The sequence below is a fragment of the Protopterus annectens genome, chromosome 17.part0 (assembly GCF_019279795.1).
Source record: "Protopterus annectens isolate FY-2018-M chromosome 17.part0, PAN1.0, whole genome shotgun sequence".
Lineage (NCBI taxonomy): Eukaryota > Metazoa > Chordata > Ceratodontiformes > Protopteridae > Protopterus > Protopterus annectens.
Window position 1 is genome coordinate 815,402,901 of NC_056751.1, and position 17,012 is coordinate 815,419,912.

General features: G+C 41.4%; 1 protein-coding gene across 1 annotated transcript in view; it reads right to left on the reverse strand.

Annotated features, from left to right (window-relative positions):
- SBF2 (SET binding factor 2) overlaps positions 1 to 17,012 on the reverse strand; it is a 3,151,758-nt gene that overhangs the window by 1,628,591 nt on the left and 1,506,155 nt on the right. The window contains exon 8 of the mRNA XM_044058929.1: positions 12,731 to 12,750. Within this exon, the coding sequence (XP_043914864.1) occupies positions 12,731 to 12,750 (20 nt within the window). The remainder of the gene's footprint in view (positions 1 to 12,730; positions 12,751 to 17,012) is intronic.

The window sequence follows — 17,012 nt, forward strand, 5'->3', positions numbered from 1 at the left end:
ATGATCGCTACCAGAGGTGGATGACTTACTGAAGAATACTGTTAAGCATTTCTTGACATTTAGTTTTAGTTCAGCACTCTGACAAGTTGTTTATCTGTGTCAGCCCATCCTGGAGAACATTTGTGGTTGGGGGGGGTAGGTCATGGCTAAATGTTTCCCACACTGACATCATTACAGCTTGCTGTTATAGGTAGGTACTAGGCTATCTGACCAAGGGCATTTATAAGCCTAGCCAGAGTGTGTCAGCTTTCGCCACGCCATTAATTAATTAACTAAACCTCTGTCAAGAAGAGCCAATGAAGTGATCCCAGGGGTGTATTTTCTGTTACCCATCCACTCGTCAAGGTTTCTCTTGAAGAGTGTTAGTCAGGGGCTCTGCCTAATGTAGTTAGGAATTTTGTTCCAAAGCATGGGGAGTCTCTGTGACAGGAATCTATTTATTGTTGTGGCAAGGTTTAGCTCACTAGAGCGAGTGGCTCGCAGTGACTTGGATTTCTTTAGGTGGAGCATGTCCATCAATTCTGAGTTGGACATGGCTTTGTAAGTCAGGCAGAGATCACCTCTGAGTAAGCGATATGCCACTGAGTACAGCCGGAGTTTTTCCAGTCGGGCTGCATAGGACATATGTTTGAGGCCAGTAATCCTCTTGGTGAGGTACTTTTATGGTCTTTCCAGCTGTTGCAGGTGTCTTGTGAGGTACATCCCAAATGGGGCATTGTACTCTATGATGGGTCTGATGAGTGATGAGTAGAGGGGCACTATAACCTCTTTATTTCTAGATGCAAACCCTTTAGTAGTTAGCCATAGTCCTCCTGTTTGCCTGTAATTTTGAGTAGTATATGCCAAACAGTAGGGGTCCCTAGCCCGAGCCTTGTGGGACACCACTTGTATCTGGTTTAGAGTCGGACCTGGAGCCCGCTATTCTTACCGTGTGAGTTCTGTCTGTAAGCCAGTTGGCAACCCATCTCATGACGTAGGGGTTTATGTTCAGGCTGGTGAGTTTTTCTATAATACCTGAGTGAGGAATGGTGTTGAACGCCTTGGCTAGATCAAGGTAGGCTGTGTGAACCACCTTTCCCTCGTCTATGGCCTTGGTGACTGTCTCAAAGAAGTCAACCAGGTTTAGTAGGCATGATCTGCCCTTAACAAAGCCAAACTGGGTCAGGTCAAGTGTTTGGAGGTTCCCAATGTCTTTGTTAATGAGTTCCATGATGATGCGCTCCACAGCCTTGCAGACCAGGCTAGTCAGGCTTATGGGGCGATAGTTACCAGGGTCAGTTGTGGCCCCTCCTTTGTGGAGAGGAATAACTGCTGCTGTGTGCCATTCTATGGGCATGTAGCCTGTGGAGAGGCTGAGGTTGAACAACGTGTTTACGTAGGGGGTTATTTTGTTCTGTAGTTCGTGCAAGATGCAGCCTGGGACACCATCTGGCCCCATTGATGCTGTGTTTCTGGCTTTTGAAAGGGCTGTTTTCACCTGTGCTTCTGTGATTTCTGGGACACTACACTTTTCCGGTTGTTGTGGGCCCTTTTGAAGGTGAGAGAGAGGTGAAGTTTACACTGAATCTATCTGCCAGGATGTTGGTAATATCAGTAGGTTCAGTATATTTTGTGCTATGTTGCACTAGCTCAGAGCATATCTGTGAGCTGCCACTTAGATTCTTGACATAGGTAAAGAAGGCTTTGTGGTCACCTTTTGAATCCTTGGCAATTTTTCTTTCGAAGTTAGCCTTGGATGATTTTATGAGGGACCTTAGTTTCTTACTGATACTGATCAGGGATGTCTTCCCTTCTTGGGATTTGCTTTTTTTCAGAACTAGTTTCCTCCTTCTGTTGTATAACCTGTTTATGGCAGGGGTCCACCAGGCTGGTTTCCTTCTCTTAAGGGAATAAGTCTTGGTTTTGCTAGGGATGGCATGATCCATGCATCCTTGTAGGTGCTCATAGAGTGCAATTGTAAAGGATTCTGCATCTTGGGCAGTGTTATCCTTTAGCATGGGGGCTGTAAAACTTACCACCTCTGTCTTAAGTAAGGTGAAGTTTGCTTTAGAAAAGTTTTTCACTGTGGCTTCCTTGGTTGGGGGTGGTGGTAGGGTGTGGACATCCCTGATTAGTTTATGGTCTGATCTAACCAGTGATGGGTTGACCTCCGGTTTGGAACACCTGTCGCCCATGTTGGTGATGACCAGGTCCAATATGTTGTGGCCTCTGGTAGGGGAATTTACCAGCTGATCCAGGGCATTTGAGTTGATAAATTCCAGGAAGCACTGAGCCTGGGAGTTTGTACTCAAGTAGTTTTCCCAGTTAATGGTAGGGTAATTGAAATCACCCAATATCAGGGTGTTAGGTAGGACCTTCATGTTTTCCAGTGTCTCCAGAAAGGTGGAGTGGTGGTCCTGGGTCATGGAGGGTGATCTGTAGCAGGCCACAATTTGCATTGCAGATTTTCCCGATGTTAGTTGCACATGGATGATCTCAGGGGTATCATGCTGTGCCACTAACCTGGAGATGTGGGTATCCTTGATGAATATGGATACACCCCTCCCTTTTGTGTTTCAGTCTGTGCTCTGTGGCCAAAATGTGTTGTATGAGTTGTAGCCCAGTAGTGCTGGAGTGCTCTCTGGAGCCTTGAACCAGGTTTCAGTTACTGCACAGATGTTGATGTTCTCCATACTTAGGAGTGCTTCGAGCGCATCCTGGCATTGAGTAGCATAACCCTCATTTTTTTACTTGTGCTGTTTATGGTGGTGGGTTTGAATTTTGAGCCTTGCCTAAAAAAGGCACTATGGGGGCAGCAAGAGCCTTGGCCAGTATTCGAAAGCCAAGGAGTGACAGGTGCAAGCCATCTCTTGCAAAGCAACACAGCTTGTCAAGCATGTCATCCCAGGCTGACAGACACTGGATCCCCTTTGAATGACACCAGAAGCTTGATCATTTTTTCTTTATACTGAGGTATCATTCTTGGTGAGGACAGGATGCTACTCAGGGTCAGGGTCATACCCACCTGGGCTACATGATCAGAGAGCTCTTCCACGTCTCTTTTCATGTAGTCCAGGGAGGTACGACTCAGGTCATTCACACCAACATGAACAATGACAGAGTCATATCTGTACTTGTTCTGGAGTGACCTGAGTGCTTGTGTTATGTGGCGGATTCTAGCTCCCAATAAGCAGCTAACAGTAACCTTCTCCTTGTCCAGCCTAGTGAGTGGGGCATCAGTGTGCCTGACTATTGAGTCTCCTATTACAAGTGTGTTAGGTATGTTATTTTGCCTTAAGGGCTGTGATTGTGCGGCACATTGATTTTGTGTTTTATGTGTTGTCTGGTTTGTGACGGGAGGCTCAGGTTTTGTAGGTGTCTGCTTTGGAGCGCTCTGATGCTTTTGCAGGTTTTTATTTAGAGCCTCCAAGTATGATTTTGTGTATTTTTTGCCAGTGCTGGTTTAATAGGTCTATGTGAGTCTGGAGTTGTGGTGCAAGTGTTAACCTTCTCCTCATGACTGTCTGTTCCAGTCTTGGGTGGAGAGACCTTAGCCTCCAGTTTGGCTGTATAATTGCATCTCTCACATATGTTAGTGTTTTGTGGTAGGAGGACAGGGCTGTCTGTGTACATGAGGCAGGTGTAACATTGCCTCAGGATACGCAGATTCACCAGCTGGACTGGACAGTACACCTGAAGTTGCCCTTTGGTCATGCCTGAATGGTAGGGTGAGCTGCTTAGTCGCTTGGTTGGTGAGGGCTGGATAAAGAGCCTTGCCCTGCTGGGCAGTCAAGTGTCAGGGTATATTAGTGCTTGCTATTAGGTCTGAGCAAGTACTGGACTGTAGGATGCTTTCTGAGTGCTTAGGTTGAGAGTTAGACTAGTTTCAAGTGAAAAACTGAACAGGAGACTTAGTGGAGCCAAGAATAATTTAACCCTAGCTAACTGGTGCTGCCCGGTGCACAAAACCGTGCAAGCGTGGTTTTTAAACTACTAATTTCTGGGATGGAACCACTCCTCCAGGAAACTTAAACTTACTGGAGACAATCACCATTCAACTCAATACCATATTCATTGACGACTGTAACTACCCCCTCTATGAACCGGGAATCATAGACAACCCCAAACTTGCAAGGACAGAGAACCCTGGGCTTTGAAAATGGACACAACACACTTGTTCTGGTCCTCTCTAATATGAATGAATTCTGCACCCTTCCAAGTGTAATGTCCTCTCTGGTAAGTTCTGGTCGTAAAGCTGCCTCCTTTGAAATACAAATAAATCACAACACTCGACTAACCCTGTAATGCTTATGAACTATTCTAGGGCAAACTACCTACTATTTAAGTGATAAACTAGCAAAATGTCAAGCCCCCTCCCAAAAAACCCCCAGAGAACACTGCTGACTATATAGAATTGTTCATAGGAACCCATTAAAATTATATTAATAGATAGAAATATAATAAACTCAAGGAACAAGCCATCCAGGTGAAATCCTTTATTAATCTAAATAAGCAAATCAGATGGCAAATTAAGTCTACCAAAGCCAAATTTGAGGTAAAGGCTTTCTTTAGCTATGACAGCAACCTCAAAGACTGTTTGTAAATGGAGCTGCCTACACTGAGCCAAGTATCCAACAGAGAAAACTTTAAAGCAATTAAGACAAGAAGTGTCACTGTTAGAAGACTATAGAAGAGGGAATAGATCAACAAAAATACTCAGAAAGATAGATGTGATAAAAGCAATGTGCAGTATTATAACGGATCAGGATTTAACATGCACTAGCGCAAATAATAAACTAAAAATATTAGCACAGGTAGAACAACTTAGAAGATACACAAATAAATATAAAGGAAAAGTACAAAATAAGCAATTTATTGATTACCCAAAAAAGTTTTATAGAAAACTGGGAAACATCATAAAAGTAATTGAAAGACCACCAAAAAAGAAGAAAGAGATACATTCTGGAGAAATATTTATGAAGATCCTAAATGGATGAAGTAACGGCCAGACAGACTGAAACAAAGTTAAGAAAAGCCTCTGTCTGGAAAACCCCAGGCCCAGATACAGTACCTAAATTCTGGCTAAAAGTATTAACATCTTTGCACAAAGATTTAGCCATCAGTAAGTACTATTTTGGATGGGGCAGTGGTTGCGTTGTCACCTCACAGAAAGAGGTTCTCTGGTTCGATCCTCGGCTGAGGTGCCTTCTGTGCAGAATCTGCATGTCCTCCCTACATTCGTGTTGGTTTTCTCTCATGTTGTAAAGATGCATCTGGAGCATTTTTCCCCAGGCCTCCACTGAAAATTGGCTTTATTCCATGTTGGACTTTCCCAGTAAACAAATGTTAAATAAAAATAAATAAAATAAAAATATTTATATGCACACCCCGAACTGACACCAGCCTGGCTAACAACAGGAAAAACAATGCCTCTACTTAAGAGTGAACCTGCAAGCTACCCTAAAAACTATAGACCAATAACCTGCCTTCCGATGACATATACATTATATACTGGAATTGATGCCGACAGAGTTTATAGTCATTTAGAAGAAAACTCAATTATGGCAATAGAACAAAAAGATAATAAAAGAAAGTCATATGGAACAAAGGATCATTTCTTGTTAAATAAAGTCATAGTGGAGAACTGTAAAAAGGGGAAGAATCTAAGTATGGCATGGACTACAAAAAAGCATTTCACAGTATCCCAGATTCATGGACAAAAATGTATAAGATATACCCTACACCGATCGACTACATTACAGTGATCATGAAACAGTGGCAGACCAATTTGCAGTTAAGCCATGATAAAGGACAAATTATTACTCCAGGGATAAAAATCCAAAGGGGGATAGCCAAAGGTGACTCTGTCATCGCTGCTCTTTTGCCTTATCCTTAACACATTAAGCTGTCTGCTTAACAGATTAGGTCATGGCTATATTTGGCTTCCAGAAAGCAAAATTTCTCATCTTCTCTTTGTCGATGATTTAAAACTGTATAGCATATCAGATGAGGAACTGAAAGCACACCTGCAGGTTGTCAAAACTTTTTCAGATGATATAAGAATGTCATTTGGTCTTGATAGATGTGCAAAAGCAACCTTTAAAGTAGAAAAGTTGCAGCATCAAGAAAACATCAGTTTTGGGACAAGAATGTGATACAAAAGAATTTGAACAACAGAGTGTATAAATATTTGGGAATTGATGAAAGATAAACAATAAAACATGAACAAATGCAAATAAAACTCAGGAAGAAATATTTTAGAAGACTTAAATTAATCTTAAAAACAGTGTTGACATCTAGGAACAAAGTTCAAGCTGTAAACCAGTTTGCTCTTCCTGTCCTAACTTACAGTTTTAAAGTGACTGACAGGCCCCAAAAGGTGTTGAATAGATTAGACAGGAAAACAAGAAGGATGCTTCATGTTCATCAAATGATTTATAAAAATCAGTGCATGCTAAGATTACATATTTGCCATTCCGAAGGAGTTGAAATTGATTACATATATATATCTGCAATTGGGGGACTGTATACATACCTGCTGACCTCATAAGACCAAAACATAGTGAAACTTTTGCAACATGAGGAGAATAAATCTAACATGACTTCCCTTCTTTGTCTAGCAGAAGCACATCGGTGTCAAGCAGGAATGGAAGTCAAACCAGAAGTAGATAAAATTCAGGCAGCAACTGAATGTGCCAAAAAACAAAACAAACAATAAAAGGTGAAGGATCAGATGAGAAGGCAAGAAATGTAGGTGGAAAATGCATAAATACAGTTGCAAGCATAGGTAACTCCTGGAACAACCTCATGTTGATCAGGATCAAACACAGGAATGGTTAAGGAGAGGTGAATTCAAACCAAAGGATGAAAGGTTAATATTGGAGGCCCAAGACAGTGGACTACGTACATGTTGGTTTACAAAGTTGACTGAACGTGGGAGATACAGACAAATGTAGGTTTTCTAAAACCGAATTGGAAACAGTCGCACACCTCATTGCTGGTTGTGACACACTAATGGCAGGAGGACTGTATACTGAAAGGCACAACAATGTGGCAAGACTGTTGCACTGGGGATTGTGCAAACATTATGGTACTGAAGTGGCAGAAAAACACTGGAAACATGAGCCACAAACTAATACAGAAAATAATGAAGCCTACATCACATGGGATCACCCATTGCCAACAGTTCAAACATAGATGCGAGAAAAACAGATATAGTGGGCCATGAAAAGAAGACAAAAGAAGAATTGATCACTAAAATAGCTACACCCAGTGACTACAGTGTCATGCCTACATAGAGGCACAAAGTCATAAAAGATTAGGATTTGCAGGCATAACTGAGAGCAATGTGAAAGAAAGATACCCAGACAGTTCCAATAGTAGTAATAGCAACAGGTCTTATAAAAAGAATCTACAATCATATTTACATATGTTACAGATGCATGTAACTCTGTCCAAATTGCAGGAGGCACTCACTATTGGACACATTGTGTGTGCTGCAAAGAGCACCTCTGGCTGACATCAAAAATTGAAACAATACTAATTTCATGAACTTTAATCATACTTTGACTTAGGAATGGGGTACATTCCAGTCATGGTATTAGAAACCCAAAAGATATGGAGCAATGAAAAAAAAGTGAGACGATGGAATAATCTACTGCGTGACAAATTCAGCTACAATTTTAACCATCTCTACCCATAAGTCACCCCTGATGGAATACCACTGAACATACCTCTCTGAGGAAACATCAGGGAGGAGGTCCTCAATGCATTCTCCAAGGCCAAGGAGCACAGCACTGACAGGCCCTGATAATAACCCAAGATGACTCCTAAATAGCATGAAATATGTCCTACTAGGACCACTACAGTCACTAAATAATAATAGCTTCTAGACAGGCATCATTCCATATGAATGAATAGAATGGTAATAGTCATCCTTCTGCACAAGAACAAGTCATCTTAATCCCAATAAAACTAAACTAATGTTCTTTTAAAATAACAAAACCACAGACCCACTGTCCCCCTTTCTGATATATTCATCCAATAATACCAAGATAGATCCTGTATCGCATACTAAGCTACTTGGTGTCACAATTGATAATAACATGAAATTTGATTAACATTTGTCCCTAATCATACAAAGGTTCACATAAAACTAGGTTTTCTATACAGAATCAAACCAAACCTCACCAACCTCACAAGATAATCTTTTGCCAGGACTTACTTACTCTCTACCCTTCTTTACGCCTCTCCTATCTTCACAAACCTGAAGAAAACTGACCTAGCAAAACTAGAGACTTGCTACAATAAGATTTCAGATTTACTACTAACTCCCTGTATAGATTCCATCATTGCACTGCTTTACACCAACTAAACTGGCTGGAGTTACTTAATCTTCTAACATTCACCCAACTTACAATGGCCCATGGAATAGTTTACCAACCCAACAAATGTTCAGCATTCCACAATCTACTTCAACCTCAATCTAATAAAAGACACCTGAGATCTTCTAACACATTTTTATCACGATTCACAAAAGCTAATAACAGTTCTGAAGATTCTTTCTACTCCAACCGAATCTCAAGGACTTAGAACTTGACCTCCCAGGGCATCCTAACCACTACTAATACCTCACAGTATAAAATACTTTTCAAGACTTACCTATCTAACTCTTGGCTCTGCTCTTGTCTAACTTCTGGCTAATTATCAGCCCTCCCGCACTACATACTTTTCATTTATGTCTCTACTACCTGCTCTGTAGATTTTTATTCTCTCTACCTGATGTCATCCTAATTCATCTCATTTACAACTTCCCTCATAACTCTATGCTACATTCTCACCCTAGACTCTCTACCTACCCCACTTACTCTTATCCTATTTTTCCTCCATGGCTCCTTAAATTCTCAGCAATACCCTAGCCACCATTTATTTTACACTATAACTTGTTATATTCTACCTAGATAAAGTAAACAAATTTACATCACTCTAAGCAAATCCTGCATTATCCACTGTTTGTAAATGCTTTGATAATATTATGCATTTTAAGGGTCTATATTACATTGTCAAAAATCCTCTTCAGTGAATGCCTGTTTGCCGACCACTAAACAGCGAAACCCTACTTCCTTGAACAGTCATTTCAGCAAATCGTTTCCTAGGGGAAAAAAATCACTTGGCCAACACCAAGCCAGACAAACTTTCAAACACATCAAGGTAGGGGGGCTCTGACCCCACCCCTCAACTAAACCAACTCTGACATCACACTACAGTGGGGAAAAGGGCAAATTCCGGCAATGGTCAAGCATTTTGTCCCCTAGGAAAAAAATTCACTGAAACGGCCATTCAAGAAAGTTGGGTTTCGCTGTTAAGTGGTCGGTGAACAGACGTTCACTGAAGAGGTTTTTCAACAATGTAATACAGACCCACATTTTAACTATTTTTTATGTACAATATGAGTTCTTTGTATTTACAGTTGCTGTATGAGTTTTATGTTATGTTCGTTTTATTTTCTTTTGTATCTGTTGGGGCTTTTCTCCCCAGGCCTTTGCTTCAAATGGGCATCTGCCCAGTCGGACTATCCCAGTAAACAAATGTCAAATCAATCAGTCAATGGACGCCTGTACCTCAAGACCCATAAGTCTAACTAGTCTCATATTCAAAACCATGGAAAGAATTATCATGGAAATGGTTAACAATGACATTGGAAACTCTCAGACACTGGACACTACCTGGTTTGGTTTTGTCAAGAGCAGATCATGCCTACTCAGCCTGGTGGACTTCTTCAAGAAGGTCACCAAATCAAGGGATACGGTCTACCTACCAGTTAGAAACCACAGTAGAACCAGACATCAGATCCAGCACAACAGATCACACACAACCAGGAATCCACAAGTTTTTTCAGATCTAGCACAACAGATCACACACAACCAGGAATCCACAAGTTTTCTAAGCAGCAGTATTTTATGCAGATAAAATTTCTCTTAGAGCTTTGGCTAAAAAGCCTTTTCAAAGTATAAAAAACACAGACAACACACATCCTTTATACACAAAACAACTTCCTGTAATTATTCAAATTTTTATTTGTAAAGGTGGTTGGCATGAGATGAAAGATTTTGTTGAAAGTTCAAATAATAGCAGGTTTCAGTTAAAATGTGATGGTTTACAAGTGTGACACAGACTATCTTTTTTTTAGAAGTGGTGTTAGAGAAGGCGGACAACCCTTTACTGACTAGTTTTGAAAGTGGTAACCAGTTCCTACATGGTAGTAGTTGTCATCCCCCCTGCACTTTATGATCACACTATATACTGTGGAATGATCAAACACCTTCATATAGTATCACAACCTATGTGTTAAATAACACTAGAAATCCATCCTTGTTTGCTATTCTTCTATACTCTTATCTATTGCTCTCTAGTGTTTTTCTTTCTTAGGTTTTTGTGAGACCTTAGTATCTCTTATCATAAATTACTAGGTGTATCTAATTTTGTAATATGTTATAAAGATTTGTACTACACCATTTCTAATACAAATGTATTAGTCTTATTCATCTATTCTTAGATAAATTTTTCCTTTTTCCTACTGAAATATAAAATATATAATCTTAGGCTTGTACTATAATTGTTAAAACTTATGTACCAAATTATACTGTTATTGTCTTTGTCTTGACCTTTTATGTTGTTGTAATTTGTGGAGCTTTTCTCCCCGGGCCTCCACTGAAAATGGACATATATCCAGCTGGACTAGCCCGGTCAACAAATGTAAAATAAAAATAAATAAAATAAAATCTACACCATATGGAGGGTTTGAAAGACTGTGTAGGCTGTGCAGAAGGGACCAAGAGTTCAAAAAAGAGGTAGAAAATAATTTTTCCATGTTTGAAAGGAGAGGTTATGATAATGTTTTGGTAGAAAGTCTTGAAAAGGTACAAAAGTCTATGGGTAATAACCCCATGGGCAGATGTCATAGAAAATACATGTCATTGGGTAATAATATAGTTAAGAAGAAAGAGAAGGCCTTTTCTGTAACTAAACACGGATTGTTTAGTGTAGATCTAGTGCAATCACTTAATTTTTGGGGGGGCTTCCTGATGAACAAATTAATTTTGTATTTTGGAGGAAAGACCCTGTGTATCATATAAGCATGGAAGGAGCACAGAAGATATGATAGTTAGACGTAGATTTGTAGCTCCTAATGTTAATATTGGCAGGCGAAGCACCCTTAAAGGGACCTTCCCTTGTGGAAGGTGCTGCTGTTGTAATTTTGTGGTCAGGCTGTTCCCATATATTAATGGAAAGAATATGAGAGACAAAACATTTTAGATGTGGTACTGAGGGGGTTGTCTATGCACTTAGTTGCCCATGTAATAAATATTATGTTGGTGATAGTAAAAGGGCATTTAAAGTTAGAATTTTAGAACATATTAGGGACATAGAGAAGTGTAGTACTCATGTACCAACACCTTTGCCCAACGGTTCTTGGAATTCATAAATTCCAACGCCCTGGATCAACTAATTCATAGTCCCAACAGGGGCTCCAATATCCTAGACCTGGTCATTACCAACATGGGAAATCGATGCTCCACACCTATGGTCACCCCCTCGCTAGTCAGATCTGACCATAAGCTAATCACCCTTAACATCCACATCCCACCCCCACCCCCCAGTAAGGAAACTTCCATAAAAAACTTCTCCAAAGCCAACTTCATGCTACTCAAGTCAGATGTGGCAAACTTCATGACACCCATGCAGACAGGAAACTGAAAGTTCAACTGCTGAATCCTACACTAAGGCACTGTATGAGCACATCCCCATGCATGAATCGTGCCATCCCAAATAGAACCAAGATGCTCTCATCCAAAAAAAGGAAGCCAATCTGGTGGTCCCCTGCCATAAACAAACTTTACAACAAAAGGAAGAAACTGTTGCAGAAAAGAGGAAAATCCCAGGATGCAAAAAACTCCCTTACCAGCCTCAGTAAGAAACTGAGATCCCTCATAAAATCCTCCAAAGCTAGTTACGAAAATAAAATTGCCAAAGACCACCACAAGGCATTTTATAACTATGTCAAAAATCTAAATGGCAATGCTCAGATCTGCTCTGAGCTAAAACAGAATGGCATTAAATATACTGATCCCAAGGATATTGCCAATATCCTGGCAGATCGATTCAGTGCCAACTTCACTCCCCTCTCACCCCCTAAATGGCCCATCTCACTAATGGAAGACTGCCAAATTTCAGTAATAACTGCCACACAGGTAAAAAAACGCACTCTCCAAAGCTAAGAATACAGCATCCATGGGACCAGATGACATCCCTGGCTGTGTACTACATGAACTACAATATGAACTGGCACCTAAGTGTCATGTTTAATCATAGCCTCATCTCAGGTTTCATGCCCACTGAGTGGCGCAGAGCTACAGTTATCCCACTCCACAAGGGGGGATCCACCTTGGATCCCAGAAACTACTGTCCCATCAGTCTGACGAGCCTTATCTGCAAGGCCATGGAACGTAATATCTTGGAACTTATAAACAGAGACATTGGCAACCTTCAAACACTGGACCCCACCCAGTCTGGGTTCGTGAAGGGCCAATCTTGTCTCCTGAACCTGATTGACTTCTTTGAATCAGTCTCCAAAGCCATGGACAAGGGTAAGGTGGACCCCACAGCCTATCTAGACCTTGCCAAAGCCTTTGACAATATCCCCCACTCTGGAATCATATATAAACTTACTAAGCTGGGCCTTAACCCCTACATCACCCAATGGGGTGCTAACTGGCTTAATGATAGAACCCACACTGTAAAAGTAGCCGACTCCAAATCCAGTTCCAGACAAGTGGAGTACCTCAGGGTTCAGTCCTGGGACCGCTCTTGTTTGGCATCTACTTCTCTGAAGTACAGGCCAACACTAAGGGACTCTGGCTAACAAAGTTTGCAGAGGATTGCAAACTGGGAGCCATTATTGAATCCCCAAATTATGTGGATACTCTACAAAAGGGCCTTACAGAAACAGATGCTTGGTGCCACTGCCATGGGCTCAAGCTCAATGCCAAGAAATGTATAGTTATCTCCTTTGGGAAAAAACATGTACCCTTGAATTATCATATAGGTGGCAGTGCACTAAACACCGAAATTGTGATAAGAGACTTAGTGGACAGTGGTCTCACCTTCGATAACCACATTGCCACAACAGTCAGGAAATCCTTCTATGTGGCACACCTCATCACTAAGGGTTTTTCATCCAGAAAAAAGGAGGTCCTTGTCCCACTGTACTCATCCCTCATTAGACCCATTATAGAATACAACACCCTGTTTGGTATGTACCTCTCAAGACATCTGCAACAACTGGAAAGGCTGCAGAAATACCTCACTAAAAGAATCACAGGTCTAAAGCAGATGCCCTACACTGACAGCTTTAAAAAACTCCAGCTACACTCTGTTGCATATCGTCTACTCAGAGGCGATCTCTGCTTAACATACAAGGCCATGTGAAACCCAGAGCTGTTGGACATGCTACATTTAAAGAAATATCAATCCCTCAGAGCCACATGCTCCACGGATCTAAACCTTGTCATCACAATAAACAAAACATGCTGGAGGGATAGGTTCCTGACCCAGAGACTCCCCAGACTCTGGAATAGACTGCCCATACATCGCAAGCAGAGTGCCTCTTTGGCCCTCTTCAAAAGGAACCTTGACGATTGGATGGGAGAAAGGAAATTCACCCCGGGGATCATGTCAGTCGCCCTGCTAGACAGGGATCCGGGGAAGTAAATAGTGTGGGAAGGAAGAAATAGCCAGGGAATTGTTATGGCTAGGCTTGTACAGGCCCTAGGGCTGATAGCCTAGTACCAACCTATGAACCTAGTAATGTGGAAGGATTTCAGGTCAGTATATTAGAACAGGTTAAGGTGGGTAGGTTCAATACTTCTCTTTCAAAATTTAAATTATTACAAAAAAGAATCTATTTTTATATTAAAGTATGAAACTTTACTCCCTAAGGGACTTAATACAGAATGTAATTGGAAGGTTTTAATTGGGTAAATATTTTGTAACGACATAATCACTTTAGTTATTTTACTGAATAATTAGAGGAAATTGTTTTGTATATAAAGATGTGTGTTATTTGTGTTTTTTTATACTCTGAAAAGGCTTTTTAGCCGAAGCACTCAAAGAAATTTTATCTGAATAAAATACTGCTGTTTAGAAAACTTGTTTGGTGGATTCCTGGTTGTGTGTATCTGTTGTTGCTTCATACTGTCTACCTAGAGCTGGTCAAGGCATTTGATACAATACCTCACTCGGGCATAGTAGACAAACTCACTGAATTAGGTATAAACCCATATGGTACTTGCTGGACAGCCAGCTGATTCACAGATAGGACCCAAGTTAGAATAGGGGAGCCTACCTCCACAAAGAGGTTGACCACTAGCGGAGTCCCTCAGGACTCTATCCTGGGTCTACTTATTTCTTTCATCTATTTCTGTTTTGTCAAGGCCAATATCAAGTGGATCTGGCTAACAAAGTTTGCAGGCAATTGCAAACTAGGTCCATTTATAGATTCCCTCCCCAAGACACTAATATCCTTCAAGAAGTGTTGACACAGACAGACAACTGGTGCCAGAGCCATGGTTGAAACATCAATGCCATAAAATGCATAGTAGTTTGACTACCCCGTGGAAACTACCACAGTGATAACACACTCCTAACAGCAGACACAGTATTCAGGGACCTGGGGATGCATGTAGATTGTAACCTGGCCTTCAACCATCATGTATCTATGGTAGTAAGTAAATCATTCTATGTTATGCAACTTATAAACAATGGTATGACATCTAGGTTTGAGGAAGTCATGATTTCACTGTATTTGGCCTTATCAGACCAATCACTGAGTACAATACCCCCTTCAGTATGTATCTGACCATGCAGACGTAACAAATGGAATGTTCATGGAGGTCCCTCAACAAAAAGAATACAGGACGTAAAACACATGTGTAGATTGTTTCAAAGCCCAAAGGGTACTCTGTCACCCACAGACTGGTGAGGGGTGATCTATGCCTGGCATGGAAGGCATCCATAGATCTCGCTCTGATAGATCTTATCCATACCCACAAAACAAATAGCATCAGAATTACCAGATCTAGGGACTAACATTGCTTGTGACTTAAACAGGGCATGTTGGAAGGGCAAGTATGTGTCTCAGAGAATACCCAATCTCTGAAATAGGCTTATATTCTATGTGAACTAGAGTTTTCCCTAACTCAATTCAAACTTAGCTTAGACAAGTGGATGGGGGATTGAAAATTAAACCCTAGTCCAGCACCTATGTCTCGAATGGGTAGAGGCAGACTGTAAATGCTTAACCACCCAAGCCCTAGTCTAAACATACCCCTTAAAATAACCTAGGGGTACTAAAACTTGTCAGATACATATAGGATGCATGGCTTGGCTTAAAAAGGCCCCTGTGGTTGTTATCCTAATATAAACCTATGAACCTAAAAAAAAGCAGTTAAGTACAAAGAGATATGCAAGGGAAAAAAAATCTGTTTTCAGGTTTGGTGATCATTCAACACAAGTATGTGAAAAGTGAGTGGTATTAACCAGAAACTGACAATCTGATCACATAATAAAGGTATGACAGTAGGCACAGGTATTTTTTCATAGGTTCATACTAGGCTATCTGCCCTAGGGCATTTATAAGCCTAGCCAGAGTGTGTTTGGCTTTCGCCACCCACTTTAAATTAATTTTGCTACGCCTTTTTTTGAGGTTAGTATACTGTGCCTCTGTCTAACAGTGACACAGAAGTGATAGCCGGGGTAAACCTACGATCTCCCATCCATTCATCAAGATTCCTCAGTCAATGTGGGACTCTGCCTAACCTGGACTGGGATTTTATTCCAGAGTGAAGGGAGCCTCTGGGTTATGAATCTGTCCCTCCAGCATGTCCTATTTATTTCAGTGCTGAGGTTCAAGTCTCTCGAGCGAGTAGCTCGATGGGATTTGGATTTTCTGAGGTGCAGCATGTCCATTAATTTCGGGTTGGACATGGCTTTATACGTCAGGCACAGATCGCCTCTGAGCTGGCGGTATGCCACTGAGTAGAGCTGGAGTTTCTTTAACCGGGCAGCATATGGCATCTGTTTGAGCCCTTTGATCCTTTTGGTGAGGTACTTTTGGGGTCTTTCCAGTTGCTGCAGGTGTCTGGTAAGGTACATCCCAAAAGGGGCATTGTACTCAATTATGGGCCTGATGAGGGATGAGTAAAGAGGCATGATGACCTCCCCTGATCTAGATATGAATCCCTTCATGATTAGGTGGGCTATATAAAATGTTTTTCTAACCACTTTGGCCACGTGGTTGTCAAATGAGAGATTGCTATCAACTTGGGTCCCCAGGTCCCTAATGACTTCTTCTGTACTTAATGGATTACCACCTATGTGGTAATTTGTGGCACTTTGTTTTGCCAAAGGGATGACTATACACTTTTGGCGTTTAGCTTGAGCCATGGCTCTGGCACCAGTTGTCTGTTTCTATGAGGCCCTTTTGGAGGATGCTTGTGTCGGCTGGAGAGTTGATTATGGCGCCCAGTTTGCAGTCATCTGCGAACTTGGTCAGCCACAGTCCTTCCGTGTTGGCCTGTACCACCGAAATATATACCGAACAAGAGAGGTCCCAGGACTGAGCCTTGTGGGACGCCACTTGTAACTGGTTTGGAGTCTGACATGGCTCAGCAATTCTAACCATGTGGGTTCTGTCCTTGAGCCAGTTTGCAACCCATCTAGTGACATAGGGGTTTATATTTAAGCTGGTGAGCTTATCTATAATGCCCGAGTGGGGTATTGTATCGAAGGCTTTGCAAGGTCCAGGTAGGCTGTGTGGACCACCTTCCCGTCAATGGCCTTGGTGACTGTTTCAAAGAAATCAACTAGGTTTAAGAGGCAGGATCTGCCCTTAACAAAGCCAAACTGGGTAGGATCCAGTGTCTGTAGGTCCCCAATATCTTTATTTATGAGGTCCATGATGATCCTTTCCATAG